This window comes from Nannobrachium achirus (assembly GCF_963921795.1).
Source record: "Nannobrachium achirus genome assembly, chromosome: 23".
Taxonomy (NCBI): domain Eukaryota; kingdom Metazoa; phylum Chordata; class Actinopteri; order Myctophiformes; family Myctophidae; genus Nannobrachium; species Nannobrachium achirus.
In genome coordinates, this window is record NC_137830.1 from 24,806,936 (window position 1) to 24,831,082 (window position 24,147).

General features: G+C 43.5%; 1 protein-coding gene across 1 annotated transcript in view; it reads right to left on the reverse strand.

Annotated features, from left to right (window-relative positions):
• LOC308308821 (protein bicaudal D homolog 1-like) overlaps positions 1-23,928 on the reverse strand; it is a gene marked incomplete at both ends in the record, with an annotated part of 64,691 nt that extends 40,763 nt beyond the window's left edge. The window contains one exon of the mRNA XM_080754273.1: positions 23,710-23,928. Within this exon, the coding sequence (XP_080610399.1) occupies positions 23,710-23,928 (219 nt within the window). The remainder of the gene's footprint in view (positions 1-23,709) is intronic.
• Between the last annotated feature and the right edge of the window lie 219 nt (positions 23,929-24,147).

Consider the following 24,147-nt stretch of genomic DNA (forward strand, 5'->3'; position numbering starts at 1 on the left):
TGACATCAGACATACTGTATCGACTCCAAATTCAGGCAAGGTCTCCGCCCAAACTGAGCCACATTGACTTCCAATATAAAATTAAAGTTAGATATTTAAAGAAATAAAGATAAAGACAAAGATTTGTACAAACAATTTGGCTCTGATTGGTCCAGCAGTTTAGGGTATTAACTCTTCACAAACACACCGACAAGTAGTGGCGTCACAAGGGGGATAAAAATGGGACTGAGTTACTAGGGCCCAAGTTGGAGGGGCCTTCATTATTTTATACTTTAGCTATTGAAAAATAGCAGATATACAAGCTTACAGCCCGGCACCGAGTACCGCAATGCGAGCTTGTAGATCTGCTATTTTTGAAAAGTCGTGAAAAAGTGTGCACATCTTTGAATATATGTATTTTTTAAGCGAACATTTGTAACTCAAATTTTGCTTCTGGGGGTCCCTGGAACAAAATATTTTGAGATGGGGGTCTGTCGCCAAATACATATCATTTTGGGGGTCCTTCACATGAAAAGGTTTGAGCCCCACTGACAAAACCTTAGAGAGATTTGAGATATTCAAAGATATTCACGATTTTTCAAAAATAGCAGATCTACAAGCTTTGGTGCCGAGCTGTGAGCTTGTATATCTGTTATGAAGAACATTCATGGGAGGCCCGCAGTGAATCCATGTACCAAGGGCCCAGACACAAACACAGACAACCCTCTTATAGACCGCTATAGCCTCCTTCAGAGCCTCTACTACTACATGGAAACATCAATTTAGTTTTACTTGAACTAAGGGTTTTCAATGACCTTTCATGTACTGTTTCATTATAACAGCCCCCTAACCCATCCCAGACCATTCAAAATACACTTTGTTTCTGACTATAAAGAAATGGCTTTTGGCTTGAGATTCAAGCTTTTTAGTTTTACAGGATGGAGGAGGGCAGCACATCCAGCTAGGCCGGGCACTCCACCAAACACAGTTGGCCATGTTCAAGCTGGCAGGGTAGAGCCAGGGACGTGCTGGCCATTGGGAAAAGTGGGACAACTCCCGAACGGCCGGTTCATTCTCGGCCGGTCCAGGCCGGGCCATTAGGAAAAAATTAAACCGTTTGCACAAAAGTAAAAATTAAACTGTTTGCACAAAAGTAGAGGAAACAGCAGATCTACAAGCACACAACGCCTCGCACCGCGAGGCGTTGTGTGCTTGTAGATAGACTGTTTTCACTAGTTTTCACTAGTTTAAAATTTTAAATGATAAATACAAAACAAACGGTTTTGGACATACACATTTTCCACCCAACAACAATGAAATATAGGCCTAATTCATGTAATTGGCCCACTGGCTTGTCACTTGTCATGATCTGAAATGGCAAATCTTTGAGTAGCAGCAGTGCTATAGAGAGAGATCTCTCTCTATAGCGCGCAATGAGGGCCTCTCCAACTCTTTTTTCCCGGGCTGAATCAGGGGCCCAGCACGTCCCAGGGTAGAGCAGTGGTTCCTTTTCACGTCAAGATTCTTTCAAAACAGTTCAAAACAGATCAACAGATCACATTTGGCTCACAGTCACACATAGCTTTCAGAATCCCCCTGCCCTGCCACATCTGACTTCTCCCCCGTCCAGGATTGTAACAGACAGTGGTGGATTTTTTTGTTGCTGTTGCCCTAACCCTTAATTAGAAATACTCCAGGAAAAATACCTCAAAATTGTACTCAAGTACAATACTTAAGTACTTTCCACCACTGGCAACAGACAGGGATAAGGACGAGAGAGAAGGGGGGAGAGAGAGAGAGAGAGAGAGAGAGAGAGAGAGAGAGAGAGAGAGAGAGAGAGAGAGAGAGAGAGAGAGAGAGAGAGAGAGAGAGAGAGAGAGATGGGGCAGAGCATAAGGCTAATAACATTGCCAGTGATAAAGAGCAGAGAGAAGCCCTGCCCTGCGCTGATAAGAACACAGACAGAGTCTCTATCCCGCCATTCCGCTCTCATAGGACCAGGGGTGGAAGAAGTACTCAGATTTGTGTTACTTAAGTAAAAGTAGCAAGACCACAATATAAAATGAAACCACACCAAGTTTGGGTTAGGGTTACTTTTGTTAATCTATAACCTGTGTGTGTGTGTGTGTGTGTGTGTGTGTGTGTGTGTGTGTGTGTGTGTGTGTGTGTGTGTGTGTGTGCGTGTGTGTGTGTGTGTGACTCAACAGCGCCACTTGGTCACCAGCGGTATTGCAGCTCATGCTACAGGCAGACAGACAGACATACCGGTACATATACGGACAAAGTCACGCTTAGGAGACGGTGTGACCACCGCTCAAAAATACTCTGTTGTTGCGACTAAAAGGCTTGTAGTAAAAAAATTGTAAAAGTACAATAACATTTAAAAAAGAGAAAAAGACAGCTTCATTCAAATGTTTCGTAAATCTCCAATCTCTCTCTCTCTCTCTCTCTCTCTCTCTCTCTCTCTCTCTTATATTTCAAAGCAAAAGTGGAACAATAAAAATCTCTCTCTCTATAAACTATAAAAATCTCCAATCTCTCTCTCTCCCCGCCCTTTCATTCTCCATTCTCTCTTTCATCATGTCTTGCTATACAGACAAGGAGCTCGTCTGCATACTAATGCATCCATACACACGATTCCCCCATAAAACTGTCCCCGTGTGAGAGATGCAACTACGCTACACTGTGGATATATCCATTTGTAACTCCCAGAGTGTGCGGATGTAACCAAATGGACCCTGACTTTTTAAATTAACTCTGTGTAAGGAAGGCCAAATAAAAACTCCTTTTAACCACCCGCTATACCATGGGTCTTCAACAGGGGGTCCGGGACCCCTAAGGGGGTAAATCTTTTTGCGATAGAACTTTTGTTTTAGTTTTTTACATTTAAGGTAGGGAAAGTGATTTTCTTTTGTTAGAAAGTGTTAAATAGCTCCATACCCTGATAAGTCATTGCTATATAGAGTGTTTGCTCAGTAACTGCCCTGTCTGTCCAGCTCTTTAATAAACAGAAATATCCCTTTCAGGTCGGGATACCAATTTCAGCCAATCAGGATAGAGGAGTCAGATACATATTACACACGTGAAATCGGAAGTGATGACACAAAGAAATGGGTAGACAAAACTGGAACTGGAAAACTATAAAAAAGGAAGCTGACAAATGGGTCATTTTAACCTTGCAGAAAACCTATTCTCTGTTCAATAAAGAGCTGGAGAGACTGAACAAACACTCTATAGCAAAAACAAATATCACATACGTAGACTAGGTACCCTACCTTTAACCACTTGAACCCTAGCATACCTACTCTAGGGGGGAACATTCACATCTGTGAGACAATGACACAGAATGTGTAAACCTCTGTATGCTGTACATCTTCCACCCACCCGAATGAGAGTTACTGCAGGGGTCTTACTGCAGGATCCTCTTACTATAGGGGTCCGGGACCCCTATAGTAAGAGGATCCTTAGAGTTAGTACGGGGGGGGGGCAAATCCTTGTGTGATAGGATAATTCTTTTAAATTAACAACTTAAACCGTCGCATCCCTATTCCGAGAACTTTAGCCAAATAGCCGATCTACAAGCTCTCACTTGTAGATCGGCTGTTTTTGGCAAACAGGTTTGGTGTAGAGGTAAAAAAGATCAGACCAAGTACATACTACATAGTGAAAGGTCGAGTTTACAAAACATTAACAGTGCTGTCAAACAAGTCTATGAATCTATCTATGAAATCTATGAAAATCTGTATCACACATTTATACAATATGTAGTGGGAGTTCCTGCTTCATCTCTCTCTCTCAGCTAAGGGGTCCTTGGCCTGAAAACGTTGAAGACCCCTGAGTTACTGCACTGTGTCTAGAGTCTAGACGAGGACAGTGTTGTTATAGTCCTATTCATGCCCTATAATGTAAGATAAATCCATCTGGATTAATCCTAAATTAGATAAGTGTCAGATGGGTGGGCTGCTGACGCTTTCAAGATTCTCAAGCGGTAAAAGGTTGAGTTCGATCAATAAGAATGACATGCAAGGTAATACGGGCAGGTAATCCTGTAGAGTCAGAGGCAACGAGGTGTGTGTGTGTGTGTGTGTGTGTGTGTGTGTGTGTGTGTGTGTGTGTGTGTGTGTGTGTGTGTGTGTGTGTGTGTGTGTGTGTGTGTGTGTGTGTGTGCGCGCGTCGCGCGCGTGCGCTTGTGTGTGTCTAATCCCCTACTGGGTGACCGGAGGCATGAGGCCTGCCAGCATGACTCAGAATCAAGGTCAGTTCCGTTTTGCCAGTAATTATAGATACTGTACTACCCCCAGGCACACACACACATGCGCACGCATGCATGCACGCACGCACGCACGCACGCACGCACGCACGCACGCACGCACGCACGCACGCACGCACGCACGCACGCACACACAAACACGCACACAGTTTGCCGCTTCCTTTGATTGAGTTACTTTTCTTTTTCGTTAGTCTTCTGCACTGCAACTGTATCTGTCATTTTTTACTTCTTTTGTTTGATGCATCCTAATGTCATTGTATAATTGTGTTTCCTTTGCTTCATGTTCTGTGTAAAGCACTTTGAATTGCCGTTGTTGTTGATGAAATGTGCTGTACTGCACAAATAAAACTGCCTTGCCTTCCATAAAATGTGTATTCTTTCTTATTTAATAATGCCTGTCTCTGTATTCATGCTGGCGTCTTAAATTAGTGTGTGTACACGTGCATGTCCCAATGAGTGAGGCCACTTTTAATATATTCTATTGAAAAATCACCAATCTTATCCTCTTACTGTAAGACTCTCCCTCTCTCCCTACAGTTAACAGCTCAACGGCACATAGATCAATAATGGACCCTGCATCAGGCATGAGAGAGACAGAGAGACAGAGAGAGAGAGAGAGAGAGAGAGAGAGAGAGAGAGAGACACACAGAGAGAGAGAGAGAGAGAGAGAGAGAGAGAGAGAGAGAGAGAGAGAGAGAGAGACAGAGAGACAGAGATAGAGAGAGAGAGAGAGAGAGAGAGAGAGAGAGAGAGAGAGAGAGGTGGAGGAACACAGTGCAGTATCCCCTTTTATCTGAGATGAGAGAGAAGCAGAATGAAAACAAAGAGAGCGCGAGAGAGATGGAAAAAGGAGCAGAGAGAAATAAATGGCAGACCCTCAAGGGTCCACTCTGGTTCCCACGTTACAACTATAAATAATGTTGCTGATAATAAATGACGTATCAACAAAGCACAAAGCTAAATAAATAGATGAATTGCCCTATTAAAGGGATGCAGATGATGTAGTAGGTGACACTCTACCATGTTATGTTTTGGTTTCCCTGTAGCCTCTGCTCGGTGAGTTGCCTTGTTTTAGAGCAAGGGTCTTCAACAGGGGGTCCGGGACCCCTAAGGGGTCCTCAGAGTTAATACAGGGGGTCCTCCAAATCGTTGTGTGATAGAAACTTTTTTTTCTCCTTTTTTATACCACTTGAACCCTAACCACCTTATTCTGAGAACTTTAGCCAAAAAAAGCAGATCTACAAGCTCACAACACTTCGTGCGGCGAGGCATTGTGAGCTTGTAGATCGGCTATTTTTGGCAAAGAGGTTTGGTGTAGAGGGTAAAAAGAGCAGACTAAGTACTGAGTGAAAGGTCAAGTTTATTCATTATTGACGGTTCAAGTGGTTACATATCTGAAATTTACATGAATCCATGAAAAGCTTCTGGGGGTCCCTGCTTCATCTCTCTCAGCTAAGGGGTCCTTGGCCTGAAAATGTTGAAGACCCCTGTTTTAGAGTGAGCGCATGAGTGTGTGAGGGCCAGAGGTGGAAAGAGTACCTGAAAAATCCTACTCAAAGTAAGAATATTGTTACTTTTGTGAGTAAAGTAAGAGTAAGAGTAAAAGTACTAGTCCAGGAAATTACTCAAAAGTAAGAGTAAAAAGTAGCCTATTTAAAAGCTACTCTTTGAGTAAAAAGTACCAGTAAGACTCCCTAATCGGGAGATAAGCGACCGTCAGGTCTGTCCCAAAATATATGGGACAGATCCATGTTGATGACATGAGTGTAGACATACTGTGTACCGATTTGCGTAACTTTAGGGCAAAATCTGTAGGGGCAGTGTCCAAAAATGTGTTTGAAAAAGTCGGCCTGATGGTGGCGCTATATGGGACAGATCAATGTTGATGGCATGAGAGTAGACATACTGTGTACCGATTTGTGTGATTTTAGGGCAAAATCTGTAGAAGCAGTGTCCAAAAATGTGTTTGAAAAAATGGGCCTGATGGTGGCGCTATATGGGACAGATCCATGTTGATGACATGAGTGTAGACATACTGTGTACCGATTTGTGTGATTTTAGGGCAAAATCTGTAGGAGCAGTGTCCAAAAATGTGTTTGAAAAATTGGGCCTGATGGTGGCGCTGTATGGGACAGATTCATGTTGACGGCTCTCTTGGTGCGTGGGTACCGGCCCCGGCTCTCCCGGTCGCTCCTAGCCCGAGTTACGGCATTTTATGTGCGCTGCAGTGGCGGGGGTCCTCCACTAGGGGTGCGACCACTTTTGCATCCATTCTGGAGCACCAGGAGTCGGTGTTCCCTGGGAATTCCCTGTGAACAGCCCCGTTGGGGTGGTCATTGGTCATTTTAGCACTTTTTGGCGGCGGCGACAGGGGGTCCCTGGGGGTCCCTGGAGTTCCGGGGGTCCCGGGAGGGGTGGAGGTTGTGGATTGGCAGGCAAGAAGTGTGTGTGCAAAGTTGGGCATGGATTGGGGCAACGGTGGCGGAGATATGAGTTGGGGAAAAGTGTGACGTGACGGACAGACTGACAGACGGACAGACTGACAGACAGCCTGTCGAGGTTTTGGTAGTAACTGGCAAAAAGTACTTTTTATTTTTGTATTTATTTATTTTTTTACATTAATTACATGTTACACGTTACCTAAGCTGTCCCAATACAAAGTCATTCTTCTTGGGAGAGTGTTTTTTGCAGGTCTTTCAGCCCGAGTGCATCAAAAAAGCAACTAAGGCAGCGGAAGCTTGTGATTGGCTGCGAGGAGGTGACGAAAGTAATTAACGCTGGTGAATGCTAACCAGGTGAAATGCTAACTTGGCGACGTCACGCTGGTGAATAGTAACCTGGTGAATGTTAAACTGGTCGGACCAGCTGTGCTGAAAGACCTGCAAAAAACACTCTCCTCATACTTCTCCTTCTTCTTCTCCTCTTTTGGTTTTAAGGGAGGCTTGCAACCATAATCCTGCACTACTGCCACCCGCTGGAAACCAGCAGTCCCATATTGCTTTCACAGTATGTCAAAGAAATGAATTTACATTACTTATTTACTGAATTTAAATGACTCTTACTTATTGTCCAAATGAAAAGTAAGAGTAAAAGTAGAGCATTTAAAAATGACTTTAAAAGCACAGATCCGACTGGCATTGGAGTAACAGTGTCGGTCTGCTAGCTGGGTGAATGGCTGGCTTGTTGTCATATCCAGTAATGGATTGTGTTATTGGGGGAAGGCGTTGACCTCCAGTGTCCCTTTCAGGGGCGTACAGCCCGCCTGCTCCCATTAGATTGTTTTCAAAACGGGGATAAGTGAGAGAGTAGCGAGACGAGAGAGAGATAGAGATGGAGAGGGGGGGGGGGGGGAGAAGGCTAAGTGATGGGGTGGGATGAGAAGGGAAAAGAGTAGGGATGGGACGATATGAACATTTCATATCATTCACGATTATTGTAACAAAAGAAATCGCGATTTACGATATCATCACGATAATCAAAATCCATTATCCTGGGGCGGAACATTTGCCAAAAAATAGCAGATCGGCTATGTTTTGGCAAAGACATTTGATAGAGAGTGAAAAAAAGACTGTATCAAGTACGTATAAAGTACCTTTTACCAATTCTAGAGGGTTTAAACCCATTCAGGCCGGGAACACATTTTGCTGTTTGGGAGGGGCTTACAGTACATGTACAGTATGTAGCAACATATTTGTTTTGTAGGCTAATTTCTGATTTAGCCCTATTCTATAGGTTAGGCCTAAATGGGTTAAGTGGTACCGAATATGCAGCTCGACAAATAAAAGGTGAATTGATCCCAGTGCATGACAGAGGACGATATCATGATAAATGAAATCTCCACGATACGATAATATCGCGTATCGTATCGTCCCATCCCTAGAAAAGAGAAGCACGGAGGAGAAAGGTGGACCAATAGGGAGAAAGGGGAGGATGGAAAAGAGAGAGAGACAGAGATACAGAGACAGAGACAGACAAGCAGAAGGCAGGCAGGCAGACAGAGAGAGAGGTGGGGCAGAGCAATCACATTTAATCACACTTTATAGTAGCACCACTCCCTTGGCATGGTTCCTTTGTGCTGCTCTCATCCCCTCTCTCCATCTCTCCATTTTTCACAGCTCTACTCTGCCGTCTTCCCTTCTTTAACCACTTAAACCCCAGCACACGTATTTTGGCGAAAGCTTCGCTTTCTTTTTTATTCAGCAAAAGCTTTCCCGACAATAACAGCAAACACTAGTAGAGCCCTGAGGGAATCCAGTCAACCATATAAGGTTTTTAAGTGGTTAATTTGTTAATGCTACCATGTATCCACATACTACAGCAGTGACTAACCCTAACCCTAACCCCTCCCCCCATGTTTAATATGGACCCCAATCTATGTGCAATCAAGGTTCCCAAATATTTTTGAATTTCCATTTCTGCTAAGCACCTAAATAGATAATAATTTGATTTACAGTAGCAGTAATTTATCCACTACTACTGCAACACTCCACGAGTGTACAAATGTAACCAAATGGTCCCGTACGATTACATTTGGTTACAATATTTGTACACTCACTTAAATTAACAGTCAGGATTTTACTGTGCACTTGTCCCAGCATCCAGTTATGATGAAAACCACTGACATTTGACTGCAAAGTTGTGGCTTTAGCTTGTTGTAAATCATGGGACGCACTGAACACCTAACCCCCCTAAGTTTTTTTCTTTTTCTATTTCTTTCATAAAAGAAAGAACTGTAGAACAAGTGGTGAAAATAAGAGCTGCAAGTCCTGGTTCGTGTGGTTCATTGTGGTTCAAATGGGGTACAAACATGACCTCATACTTATTGAATAATTCACCATGTTTTCTCCTCTGCGAGGGGACATGCAGTATCTGTGTGTGTGCGTGTGTGTGTGTGTGTGTGTGTGTGTGTGTGTGTGTGTGTGTGTGTGTGTGTGTGTGCGTGCGTGTGTGCGTGTGCGTGTGCGTGTGCGTGTGTGTGTGTGTGTGTGTGTGTGTGTGTGTGTGTGTGTGTGCGTGCGTGAGTCCGTGTGCATGTGTTTGTGTGTGCACGGACTGACATGCATCTTCCAGACATCCAGTCCGCCCTTAAGTGCTTGTGAACACGTGGGTTTGTCAGGTTTATAATTCACGCAGCAACCCTACAGTAACCATTAACCTGCTGTTCAGAAAGAGAAACAACAGGGGACAACCGTGTGTCTGTCTGTCTATCTGTCTGTCTGTCTGTGTTGTCTGTCTGTTTGTCTGACTGTCTGTCTGTGCACAACTAATCTGAAGGCCTGACATTAAAAGCGCCGGACGACCATGAATTCAAACAACAGGCGGTCCGGGACCCCTAGGGTCTCCTCAGAGTTACTACAGGGGGTCCTCCAAATCTTTGTGTGATAGAAGATTTTTTTCTCCTTTTTTATATTAACCACTTGAACCCTAGTGTTCATATTCTGAAAACTTCAGCCAAAAAGACCAGATCTACAAGTTCACAACGCCTCGCAGTTGTAGATCGGCTATTATTGGCAAAGAGGTTTGGTGTAGAGGGGAAAAAAGAGCAGACTAAGTACATCGTGAAAGGTCAAGTTTATAAAGTATTGACTGTTCAAGTGGTTAAATACTGTACATATCTGAAAACACAAATTGACATGAATCCAAAATACACTGATGATTGTGCTGTCAAACAATGAAACTATATGGAATCTATGAAAAGGTTGTGGTGATTCATCTCTCTCTCAACTAAGGAGTCCTTGGCCTGAAGACGTTGAAGTCCCCTGCAGTAAAGTCTTTTCTAGAAGGTTATAGGATCAATTTAGATAGATCTAACATATTATCAAGCCATTGACAAAAGCTCTACTACTGCATGCTGGACTTAGGTTAGTGTCCGGGTAACAACAAGTCAGGGAGGCAGACATCCCATTGGCTCCCAGGGCCCGTGTGTGACATCATCAGCAGTGGAGTAACGGGCATCTCCGGAGCAGCTCCCATTGCGACTTTCTGTTTTTAGCCTCGACAGCACCGCTAATGCACAGTTGCACACACTGCATTTTTCATCTCCTCGTCACGCCTACTGCTCCCACCAGACCCCCCACCCCACGCACGCACGCGCGCACACACACACACACACACACACACACACACACACACACACACACACACACACACACACACACACACACACACACACACACACACACACACACACACACACACACACACACGTTTGTATTGTTATATTTGTGAGGACGTCAACATTTTAAGATGGCATCGAAAATAGTTGAACAATTGCAGATCTCACAACCTATTGCAGCGACAACAGCACGTAACTAAGTATAAACCAACTCTAACCCCAACCCCTGAACCTAACCTCCAGTCTAAATCCTAGCCCACACCCCTAAACCTAACCTCTAAAATCCTAACCCTAACCCCATCCTGATTTCCTAATTGTAAGCCTTACTCCCCAAAACACCCATTTATCTTACGAGGACCAGGAAAGTGATCCTCACAATGTCTACTTCTCAAATGCTACTATACCTGTGGGGACGTTTGGTACTCAAAAGTATAGTACGTACGCTGCGCGCGCACGCACACACAGTCAGACTCCTTCTTTCTATACTTGCTGCCCACAAATCCCTTCCCATTGAAGTCCATATATATATTTTTTATATATTTTTTATCCCACGTTTTTTGCAACCCATTTTTCTCACCCGGTGACTACCTAACCTGTAGTCCTGGTTTCCGCTCTCCCCCTGCCGCGCCAGGGGACATTGGGGAGCACCCGGCTGGCTAGGGGGAGGTAGTATAGAAACCAGGACTACTGCATGTTTTTGTGTGAGGGCCCATGCCCAAGGAGACACGGGGAGAACATGCAAACTCCCCACAGAAAGGAAGAAGTCCATCTTGAAACTACAGTACAGGAGGAGCAGAATATAATTTTATATAGTTTTAACCACTTTCAACTCAGGGTCCTGATTTGGGGCATTTCAGTATAAACAAAAATTACTTTTTCCAACATTGCAAATCCTATAGATCGGATGGCCTGTCACAATTATTACATATAATCGCCTAATCGCCTTATATACAAGCTTGAAACACACCACGTTTTATTTCCTAGCTCACTTCACATGGTATCAAACACGACACATGTGCATATCTCCTTGTATGGGCCGTTCTGTCTGTGATGTTAGTTAGCTCCATGTCATACGGACATAGGGACATATGGACCTACACACGAAGCCAGCACCACTCAAAAACGAGTATTTTGGTCCTGATAAGCAGTGACACACTCCCTTTCAGGATGATGTGACCACTAGGCAACCACTGATGCACCTCCGCAAGGGTGGACTGGGCATCTGGCATACCGGGCATACGCCTGGTAATTTCCTTCCTACCATTTTAGGATAGTTACAGTAATTTTTGGGCTGGGCGGCCACTGAGTGGAGGCCCAATCCTTCAGTAGCACCAGCCCACAGAGCAGAGAGACATCACATGATTGGCCCAGTGGCTTGTCTATCATCTGAATACTGGCCTAGTAGCCCAATCACAGGCTAATGTGGCCCAGGAGTCCCACCCAAAGATTTAACAGCTGATACAATCCCACAATATACAATCCCTTGTACATCTTCTAAGTTCGGTTCGCGCCGGTTGTGGTGGGCCTGCCTGGGCCAAGATGCCAGGGACAAATCTATGCCCCAGTCCGGCCCTGCACCTCCGCATCTGTCACTGGCTCTCAAGCCCCTCCCTCCCCGTAACCCGTTGACTAGTAGAATCACTTTGTCCGGTTACATTGCAAGTATATCAAACTTTATCAGGCGACCACGGCTATCTTTAGCTTTAGTGTCTATAATGGACAGTTAGAGCTACAACCAGTTGCTCGATTGAGAGCACCGTGCCGCTTCCTGAGTCTTGGGACGTTCTGCCTTCGACTCAACCATGGCCCGGTTGGACAGAGGGGGAAAAGCAGCATCTGGGTCGAGAATGTATCTGCTTCAAATAGACAAGTCATATAGAACGCATAAACGCAAGGTCTGCGTAGCACCCAGAAAGATGCACAAGACCATCAAACCACGCCATTCCCATTCAAAGAATCCACCCTCATAGGTAGAATAAAAGAGCGGTGTGACCGTGCCCTAACAGAGTATTTCTACATTGCAGCATTGATACTTTTAGTCAAAATTTGATTACTTTTTCCACCACTGGACTGGAGCCAACTGGAAATGCACGATGGTACAAAGCACTTTGCATTAAAACTCCTTATTGCATTTGTTATGAAACAGATTAAGTTACGGGGAGATCTTATTTATTTCCTGTGGCATCATGAGAGTTAAATCACAAAGTAAAGTGGCAACTTATGAGTTATTTACGCTTGATATGAAAATGTCATGTCACGATTATTTTGGCCAAAATATCTGCGATTAATGATATTATCGCGATAATCAAAACATGCTTAAAACTCTTAAAATTGAACTTTTGTTTACCCCATGCAACCCAGCATCCATATTCTGGAGGGAACATTAGCCAAAAATAGCAGATCTACAAGTCCACAACATCGTGTTGCTATTTTTGCCAAAGAGATTTGGTTTGAAGGGGGAAAAAAAGCAGTTCAAGTACAGAGCCCGTACGGATCCAATGTACTGTATAACAGACAATTTCACGATAAATTTAAATATCTGCGATACGACTATTGTGAGCGTCTTTTTGTCACGATGAAAGATCAAACCGATCATCGTCCCATCCCTATTTTCCACATATGAGGCCGTATTGATGCTGAACACAAAGCACTGAAAACAGAGATTCAGCTGGATGTGTGGATCAATATAATGGACTCCTGTAGGGCGAGCTAATTAGCAGTGAGCTGTTGCCATAGCTCTTTATAGGCCAGTGAGGAAGCTACCACCTGCTGCTGTTCCATTAGGCATTAGATGAAACCCGCCCGTCCATGTCATCCTATTAGCTAATGCACATGACATCACAAACATGACAGAAATGGAGTCTACTTCACGAAGATTAAATGCAGCATTTTGGAAGCGGCATGTTTTGGTTTTGGGCTACATTTAGGCTACAACAGGAAAGAGCAAGCAATTGGTGAGCTTTAATAATAATAATAGATACCTATTTCCTCCCGCGAGGGGAATTCAGTACTTTCAGCCCAAACCAGCTGATTCGCTGCCCACAAGGAGCGTGTGAGCAATTAGGGGTTGAGTCATGCTCAGGGACACACATCGACATTGCTACCCTGACCTAGAATCGAACCTGGGACAACAGGGGGCTCCGGTTCCCCAGGCGGGCTCCCCAACCTCCAGCCCTGATTTCTCACATGGCCCTCTTCTAGCGCCATGATGAGGCCGATTTTTGCAAAACACATTTTTGGACACTGCTCCTACAGATTTTGCCCAAATATCACGCAAAGCTGTACACAGTATCTCTAAAGTCATGTCATCAACATGGATCTGTCCCATTTCCCATATTACTGTACCTACTGATTGGCTACGATTGCCTTCTAAAGTTTGTGCATGTGACCTGACGGTCGCTTATCTCCCGATTAGGGAGTCTTAGTGGTTTATACAGAGATAGAGTAAGCTGCAATCAGAGGTAGACTGACAGACAGACAAACAGTCACAAAGTCCAACAAAGACTAATTCCATGTCAGGTGGATTTTTCACAACAGGTGAGGATGGAGTGTAAAATGTACAGACTTCCTTAATTCTCTCCTTTGTGTTTTGCTGTTATTGCGGGGTCCGCTCAAAATTCCGACCTACACATTGGTCCGACCAGGTTAACATTCACCAGGTTAGCATTGACCAGCACCGGCAGGTTAGCATTACACCAGGTTAGCATTCACCAGCGTCGGCAGGTTAGCATTTCACCAGGTTAGCATTCACCAGCGTCTGCAGGTTAGCATTTCACCAGGTTAGCATTCACCAGCGTTAGTTTTACTGAGGTTAGGGTTATGGTTAAGGTTAGGTTTAGGTGGTCGGAACAACGGCCCGTCGACATATTGACGCGGACCCGTTATTGCGGTATATATTGGACTATTCATGGTTGCTATTGAAGTTTGATGTCTCTCAAAACATACAGGTATAAACAAACAAGCATCGTTTTTTTCGCAGAATAAGAGTGACAAGGTACCACACGTCAAAAAGGTTGGAATGGTCCTTTAATCACTTCGACCCTAGCATCGTCTATTTTCTGGGTGAAAATAGACGATCTACACACTCACAACGCATCGCAACATGGAATGTTGTGCGCTTGAAGATTGGCTATATTTGTGGTATAGAGATTTGGTGTAGAGGCGACAAAAAGATCATGTAAGGTTTACTAAGTAATAAGTATAGAGAGGGTTTAAGAGTTTACTACTGTGTGCTGTTGATGCAAGTTTATTTTTGACTGTCCATGAAATAGTGATGTGTCAGTCTAGCACTCTTTGCAATGAGGAAAGTATGCAGCAGTGAATCATTTATAGACAAAGCTTGATCCACACAGGAAGCCAGCTCTGTGCTATTACCCCAAAAGTAAATTCCTTGGCCTAGGCTGCCGGTGTGGTGGTCTGGACACACTAGGCTGCAATGCCAACCTGACAGCGTGTCGTGGGTTCGAATCCCATTCCCGACAACCTTTGCTGTGTGTCACTCCCCATCTCTCTCCCCATGTCCTGCAGTCTATTGTCCTATCAATAAAGGCATAAAAGCCCCCCCCCAATTCCTCGACTTCTACCATACAGAGAGACAGGGTTATGGTTACCATCGCTCATGTGGGGGCAATAGAAACTCCTACAGCCCTGTAACAAGGTGGCAAAAGTATTTTAACATAGACCAAACTGTCCTTACACAGCAAAATACTGTGTTTTTCAGCCTCACCTTAAATGTGTACACTCAGAGTTGCAAATGGATAAATAAACACTGAGAGTTTTACTGCGTAGGCATAGTATTATATGTGAATGATCAAATGTAATGGTGTTTTCACCTTTAACTACTTGAACACAACCAGCTCTATTGTAGGTGGAACATTTGACAGAAAATATCAGCTTGGCGTAGAGGGTACACTTATTATTTTACTAACTACAGAGGTTTTTAATGGTTATGTGATGCTAATCAACACATTTTCTAAGTATTACACCTCTCCATTGATTTCATCAGCTGCAGGTCCTGGATCAGAGAGGATCGATAGCACAAGATTGAGATGAAATGAGGGGTATTGAGTTGGCTATAATGGAATGAAGATGGCATGTGCGTGTGTTCGTGGGTATGTGTGCGTGGCCCAGGAGCGTTTAAGCAACCAAGAGTTAGAAAAGAAGATATTGAGGTGCGGACGGAGAGGCAGAAGGCAACGTGATGATGAGAGAAGAAAGAGAGAGCGGTAAGAAAAGAGGAGATAGACAAAGACACGTGACTGCGTGTTCTGTGGGTGATAACGAAAGTGAGACGTTGTCCTTAAGTATATATAGCTATAGACGTTCTATATATAGATGTCTAAAAAACTTTCACTTTTAGACTAATTTTAGACTAGTTCCCAGTGGGTATACATCAGAAATGAAAAATGGCAATACAGTGGTGGAAAAAAGTACAAAATAGTTTTCTTTTACTGAAGTAAAAGTATCAATACCACTATTACCACAATGACGAAATACTCTGTAGGGCAGTGGTTCTCAACCTGTGGGTCGGTCCCATTTGCCTCTGAGATGTGTAACATGGAGTAGAAGAGTACTGAAAATTAGAAATTACTCCAGTACTCAAGTACATACTGTAAATACCTCAAAGTTGTACTTAGGCCAAGTAGTACTTGAGTAAATGTACTTTACTCCACTGCATCTGAAAATAAAAATGTCACAGTGTGTGTGTGTGTGTGTGTGTGTGTGTGTGTGTGTGTGTGTGTGTGTGTGTGTGTGCGTGCGTGCGTGCGTGCGTGCGTGCGTGCGTGCGTGCGTGCGTGTGTGTGTGCGTGCTGGCGTCTGCTGTATGTTTGTCATTCGTTAAGGACAAAGGCTGTCTCAGAGGACAGTGACAAAGGGAGGGGCGGCTGGCAGAATGTTTACTTTTTTCCATTATCCAAGTAAAAGTAGGAATGTCACAATGTCGGTGCCTGCTGGCCTAGCGGTCCACTCTCATACACATAATGCAGCCTGACTGCGCGTCCCGGGTTCAAATCCTTTGCTACATGTCACTCCATGTCTCTCTCTCCCAGTTTCCTGTCCATCTCCACTATCTACTATCAATAAATGCAGGAAAAGCCCAAAGTCCTGTAGCCTATACAATTCTTTACTGGAGTAGAAGTACAAAAGTATTGAAAATACAATATACTTAAATGTACTCTCCAAGCTCACAATGCCTCGCAATGTGACGCGTTGTGATCTTATAGATCTGCTATTTGCAAAAAGACAAAGCATAAGGCTTAAAGGAGTAGTTCACCCCCGAAATGACTTTTTTTCTATTGATTACTCATGCAATGGAGAGTTGAGTTCAATAATATTTTTGGGTTTTTGTCACATTCCTAAGACAAAAATTTGATTAGAGTAAATTTACCCCCATTGATTCCGGATGGTGACCCGTTTCCCGGAATCAATGGGGGTAAAAAAAAAGTCATTTCGGGGGTGAACTACTCCTTTAAGTGTTTATGGCATGTATGTATAATAATCTTTTTTCAAGTAATAATACTAATAATTCTTTCCTCTGAGATGTAGGGGAGTAGAAGTATATAGTACTGAAAAATGGACATACTCAAGTAAAGCAAAAGTACAACTTTTACTTGGGTACAGTAACCTACTTGAGCACTGTCTATTTGAAAATAGCAAAAAAATAATTAATGTGGCGGTCCTTGATATGAAAAAGTTTGAGAAAAAAAAATGAATGTGGCGGTCCTTGATATGAAAAAGTTTGAGAATCACTGATTTGTACAACTTCAGTCAAAGTATTTTGTAAGTAAACAAAAGCATGTTTATTGCGACCGAAGGTCGCAGTATACCATGAGAAATGTCGCAGCTTGTCTCTGTGTCAGTCAGTCAATCAGTCAGTCAGTCAGTACTCATTTTTACAGTCTATTGCTTTGTTCCCTTGTCACTGTGACACAGGTGATATCACAGGTGACATCACCTATGTAAAATTCCATATATGGGTATTCCCCAGAATCTCTTATGCCCATATATGAAGATCCCTGATGTCATCGTCGATATATATCACTGGCCAGATGGCCAAGCCATGGCCCATATCTGTGTGGCTGGTTCAGATAGGGATCTCCATGTATGGGCATAAAATATATTGTATGTATATGGATACATAATTATTATTATTAATAAAGGATAAAATAAAATAAAATATATGGGCATTCCCAGAAACAAAATCCCTTTTATGCCCATATATGGAGATTTCTGATGTCATTAATCCCAAGCCCTAACTGGCCCAAGAGCCTGCTTTTACTCTAATTTACACCCGACCTTCCCCGAAAACGTTAATATTAAGTCCATATATGTATATGGAATGGATATATATTAATAAAGGATGAAATAAATAAAATGTCCATATACAGTATGGGCATTCCCAGATGATGCCCTGTTAGGGTACCCCCTTATGCCCATAAATGGAGATCCCCAGGCTGCCAGGCATCAAACCCAGGCCCTAACTCGCCAAGGCCCTGCTTGGCTTTACTAATTAACATACGTTTTATGCCCATATATGGAGATCCCTGTCCCAATGTCATCAATATTAAGGACATGCTCTGGGAATGCTCATATTTGGTAATGCCCATATATGGGCACGTTTTGACATAACATTGTTGACTATCATGCAGGGGTCTCCATATATGGGTAACTGGTCCGATATACATCACTGGCCAGATGGCTAAGAATTGGCAAGACCTCGCCCTTTAGGGCGAGGTCGCATGTCAGCCTGAGGCGTCTTACTAGTAAACTGGCACCATTGTCTGCTTCCCTAACAAACACACACACGCACACACACACACACACACACACACACACACACACACACACACACACACACACACACACACATATGCACACACACATATGCACACACACACACACACACACACACACACACACACACACACACACACACACACACACACACACACACACACACACACACACACACACTGACCTTCAGCATATCAATGCTCCGTCAGCTTCCCTGTCTGCATTACAAACGTGTGTCTGTGTTACACAGCAAACAAAGTGATGAATTAATGCTGACATACATTACCATACAGGGAGGAGAATAAATGTGGTTCTCATAATACGCATGCGATCGACCGGGTAACAAAATGAGTTAATTACACACCAACCCGACGCAGCTCGTTAAAGAAGATTGATTATTGAACTGAACTGAATTGACGTACAGTGAATCACGCAAAGGCCAACAACAGAGGTATTATAAGCCCTGGCTTTCAAAAGAACATGATTATCATGAAGCGTGTTGTGAATATAGGCCATACGTAATTTAATTGGAGACAGCCCGGTTATGAGACTGCCTCATAGGCCAGCCTAATCGCTATCATTTGAGATTATCACAATTATTTTGCATGATACTCATAATCATGACGATTAGCTTGTACATCAGCTATTTCCGCTGTTTACATTTAAAAGTGATTAAATATGTCAGTCATTTCGTAGTATATTTAAGTTATTTTTTAACTTAAGGTTATGAAGCCTAAAAGGTATGTCACTATTATGTCCAAAGTTCAAAGCCAATGACATATTAAATTCAATTGTAGATCGCTGATTTGTATGATAATTAATCATCAAGTAAAATTAAATTAATGAGGCACCAATGTTCTAGTGCAAGGGTCTTCAACAGGGGGTCCGGGACCCATAGGGGGTCCTCAGAGTTACTACAGGGGGCAGGCCATGATTAACACTTCTGAGGGCCCCTGGGCACTGAAGGTCCAAGGGCCCCCTCTACGTACGCGCTACAGGGCTCCAGACTAACTGTTTTCAGCATTTTAAAAAGTAGCTTAACGATATCAGCAGCCAGTGAACACACTTCACGGTTTGCGGGTTCGATTCCCGAGCCCGGCGGCCTATGCTGCGTGTCACTCCCTGTCTCTCGCTCCCTGTTTCCTGTCCTATCTTCACTGTGCTTTCCAAAGAAATGAAAACAGAAAAGCCCCAAAAATAAAATGTTGTGACATCCCTTTTGTGAATTTAGGCCACACACAATCTGATTGTAGGCAGCCATGTTACGAGGCTGATCTCTGGCACCTGGTGCTCAACATACAACCTGACTGACTATATCATCGTTGTCTAAAACCTTCTTTTTTTTGTTATTATTTTAAAAACAATTTAAAATAGTGAAAATAGGGGCTTTAATTTAACATACAAATGTGAAACTTGGAGGTACAAGGTTTCTGCCTGACAGTGACGATATATATTACTTTATATCAATCTAGGCTGCGGTGTCACAGATTAAAATATCTGATGCTTTTTGACCCAGACCTATTGTGTGATGACAGAACAGAATTGTGTTGTGTCACCCATGGTCTGGGTCATGTCCACCATGAGCGATGGATGAGGTGACAACTTGAAATAGCAACACGGTGCGGCACGTGTCCCTAGCCTCACAGAGTCAGACAGTGACATCATCATGGCATTGTGGTGATCATGGGGAGGGGGTTTGTTTCTTGGATCACTTGAAAGCCCTCCGGACAGTGTGAGTGAATGAGCATTAGCCTCGCCTGAGACAATGAAGACAAAAGACAAAAGGCTTCGGCCTCATTAGTCACAGAGTGGCATGTTGTCAAGTGTTGCAAAATGTTCGTTGTTGTTGCAAGCTTAATGCTGTGCTCAAACTGGCTGCTACAAATGGCACAAAACTACAAAGCGACGCAGTGTAGGCCTATCAGTCGCTGATTAAGTGTTGATCGGCATGCTTGTTGACCTCGTCAAGCATGCGTCCGACGAGCGAGAGAAATATTAAAGGGAAATAAAAGCCTGGGCCGTGGGGGTTCAAAAGAGCTGCTGAAGGAAATAATTACGTTTTGTAGATTTTTTTTTTTGTAACAGGAGTCACTTTCTATCTTCATGGCGTTGGCTTCCTTTGAGCATGAATGGCTGTAGCTGAAGACTCACCTCTTCAGACTCCACCTTAGCACTTACCGTAGCACTTGCCTATCCTCGATGACCATACAGGCTTATGCAAAAGGCTAAAATCTCATTTAGATTCTTTATATAGACTGATTCCAGGTCATTGTTGACTACTTGGCATCCTACTTGGCTTCGATGTACAGATTATTGATTTTGTGATTGATTTTTGATTTTATTGTGTTTGTTTTATTTGTTGGTTATTCTACTGTTGGACTGACTTTCTTGGTCTACTTACGTCTTTAGATTACAATTTCTATGCATTTTATGTGTTAACAGGGTTGTGCAGGTTACTTTCAAAAAGTAATCCCCTACAGTTACAAGTTACTTGCTAAATAATTGTAGTCAGTAACGTAATCCGATTACCACAATTTACTTTTTGATTACTTTTTCGCAAAACTCTCTTTAATTAAATAAAACAAGTTTTACCATTGATAACTAGACAAGAATATTGAGCCTATGAAATAAAAAAAAAACTTAAGTGCAATGGCAGTATTTTACACTGATTCGACTTGATTATTTTATTGTTTGGCGTTATTTTATAACTTATTTGTAAAATTGATGAGGGCAAGGGGAGAATGTAATCCAGCATGTAACCCCCATCATTCAGAACCGTTACTGTAATCCAGATTACACATTTTAAAATGTAACCTGAGACTTTACAAGTTACCGTTTTTCTTTTTTTTTGTAATCTGATTACGTAATCCCGTTAAATGTAATCTGTTACTTCCCAACTCTGTGTGTTAATTTGCGCTGGATTAAGAGCGTCTGCTAAATGCCTAAATTGTAAATTGTAGCTTTGTAGCTGACAGTGTGAACACAGCAAACACTTGGTTGAAAGAGAATATGAAAAACAGCCAAAAGACACAAACATCCCAAACCTACTAGCCTGGGTGCTGGACCAAAAACAGTAACAGTAGCCTGTGTAAGAATAAAAAATCATACCCAATGTGAAGTGAGCGGTGGTCGTGCTTGCATAACGTCTTCAATTGGTAATTGGTGATGTAATACAGGCTACACACACACGCACATTGCTATGGCAAAACGCTGAGGAAAACACATTACTATGGCAAAGCGCTGAGGAAAAAGACTAGGATATACTGTAAGTCTAGGATGTAATTGGTGATGTAATATGGCTACACACACACACACACACACACACACACACATATTGCTATGGCAAAACGTTGAGGAAAACACATTGCTATGGCAAAACGCTGAGTAAAAGTGGCTACAGATAGTGGCTACAGATAATTGGTGATGTAATATGATGTAATATGGCTACGCACACATATTGCTATGGCAAAACGCAGAGGAAAACACATTGCTATGGCAAAACGCTGAGGAAAAGTGGCTACAGACACACGCACAGCCACTCTTAGGAGCGGTTTACCACCGCTCAAAAAGAGACTGCACACAAATTGCTGCTCCCAAATGTTCGTTTACTAGTGGTAACGTTTCAAGCCGACCAGTCTCTTCATCAGACCTTCTGAGAAAGAGCCACTAGTAAACGTACATTTGTGCGGACTCCTTTTTAATCTTAAACACAGCATAACACACCAGAAAACACACACACACACACACACACACACACACACACACACACACACACACACACACACACACACACACACACACACACACACACACACACACACGCAATATTGACATAACAATCAATATTCCTGTCAACCATACAGAAAAACTGTTTCTACACCATGCTGGTTTGAGGTTATTACACTTGTAATATGCATACATTTGGCTTGCTACCAGCATAGCTTTATAGTCTAATATACGCTACCAGATACAAGAGACCTGGCACTGTCTATAGAGACAATAAATCGTACTCTGAGAGTGTAAGGACCCAGAGTGCTTATTTAGATTAAATTAATCTAAGTCTGTATTTTTATACAGAGGTTGCATTGAGGCTAACACAGACATGTAGGTCTTTCACGGCTGACGGCTCTAAGCTTTAGAGGCCACAATCAAATATTTAAAATGTGTGCTGTCCTCCTAGCCCTAGAAAACCATGGGCCTGCTGAACGGAATGTTGTCTTATGCCTAATTTATGGCCCTTCGCACAAAGGCGCATGTGCACCGAAAAGAGCAGATCTACAAGCTCCCACACGCGTGAGTCTTACGACACAAAGTACCAATAAACCAGTCAGTCACTAGTGTCAATAGACACTGCAATCAGATTTCTATAAAATATATACATTTTTTTTATATAAAAACAAAACAAAACTATAAACAATCTCCTATAGTTTAATGCAAGAACACATTTAATCTAAAACTAAAGGATTGCTTCAGCATCCCACCACGGCATGCAGCCTCTCTGTGTTCTGATTTGCGCAGAGCATCAGGTTACTACACTGAACCCCTCCCTGTTAGTGGATTCCATGCAGGACAATGAAGACCATCCCTTCCCTTCCCTCTGTCAGACATACACCCGCTCCCCTCCCCTCTCCACCACACACACACACACACACACACACACACACACACACACACACACACACACACACACACACCACACACACACACACACACACACACACACACACACACACACACACACACACACCCCTCCCAGATCTGCAGATGGTCCAGTGCCAACTTCTGGAGATGATGCTGCGGAATATAGCTAATTGTATCAGCCTAGAAAGTTCATGATAAACAAAACACAACCCATGCACCCATGTCAGATCCCAGCTGAGGAGCCCATCCAGGGACGTGCAGAGAATGAGCTAGGGGCTGAAATATCTAAAAGGGGCCTTTGGGTGAAAATATTAGTAATAATATAGCAGACCTCCAAGCCCAAGCTCACAACGCGTTTTGTGAACTTAGAGGTCGGCTATTTTCATAAATTCAATTCATGGTCTGGAGAGGGCATTTTTTATAGATAAAAAGGCAGGGGCTCAAGCTCCCTTTGATGTCTATGTGTGCAAGTGCTTGAGCCCATCCATATATAGCCCAGTGGTTCTCAACCTGTGGGTCTGGACCCCCAAATTATTTTGGGGGGTCTCCAGATGATTAATGTGCAACATTGTTTTCTCTCTCAACAGTAAAGAAACCGACATATAGTTTAAGAGGGTTATGCACATTTCTAAAATCACAATTAACGGACAATTTTCATACCTCTAAAATGACAAATTAAACATTGGCCAAACTGTCAAATAGAGGCAGAAATTGTGAAAATAGCAGATCTACGTGCTCATAACGCCTCTTCAATGGCTTGTGAGCAATGTAGATCTTCTATTTTCACAATACCAGTGTTATAAAAAATGGAATGCCTCAACGCTTAGTGCTTGTAGTTGTTAAAACATGATTATTTTGGGGGTAGCGGCCTGAAAAGGTTGAGATCCACTGCATATTATAGCCTTATTACCTCTTGCAGTTGCTCCAGCTCCAGCCGGAGCGCCTCCTGCTCGGCCTCCAGGTCGGCATACTGCTGCTTCAGCGTCTGGTTCTCCTCCAGCACCACGAGCCCGCACTCCGCGGCGCGGACCTTCTCCCGGTTCGCCTCTGCTAGCTCCCGGGTCAGGCGCTCCACTTCGGCCCGGCACTGCTCCACGGTCTCCCCGCATCCTCCTCCGCCCGCAGCCATCGCCCTCGCTCCCGCCGCGCCCCCCGTCGTGGTTCCCCCGCCGTGCCCGTCCGAGTCCTCTTCCTCCTCCGTGTCCCTCCCTGATGATGCGTCGGAGGATGAGAGAGCTTCTCCGGAGGGAGAAACAGCTGAGAGAGACAACAAACCCAGCGCGCACCTCCTCCTCCTCCCCGCCTCCTCCTCCGAGCAATCACACCACAGTTTAAAAACGCATAAAGA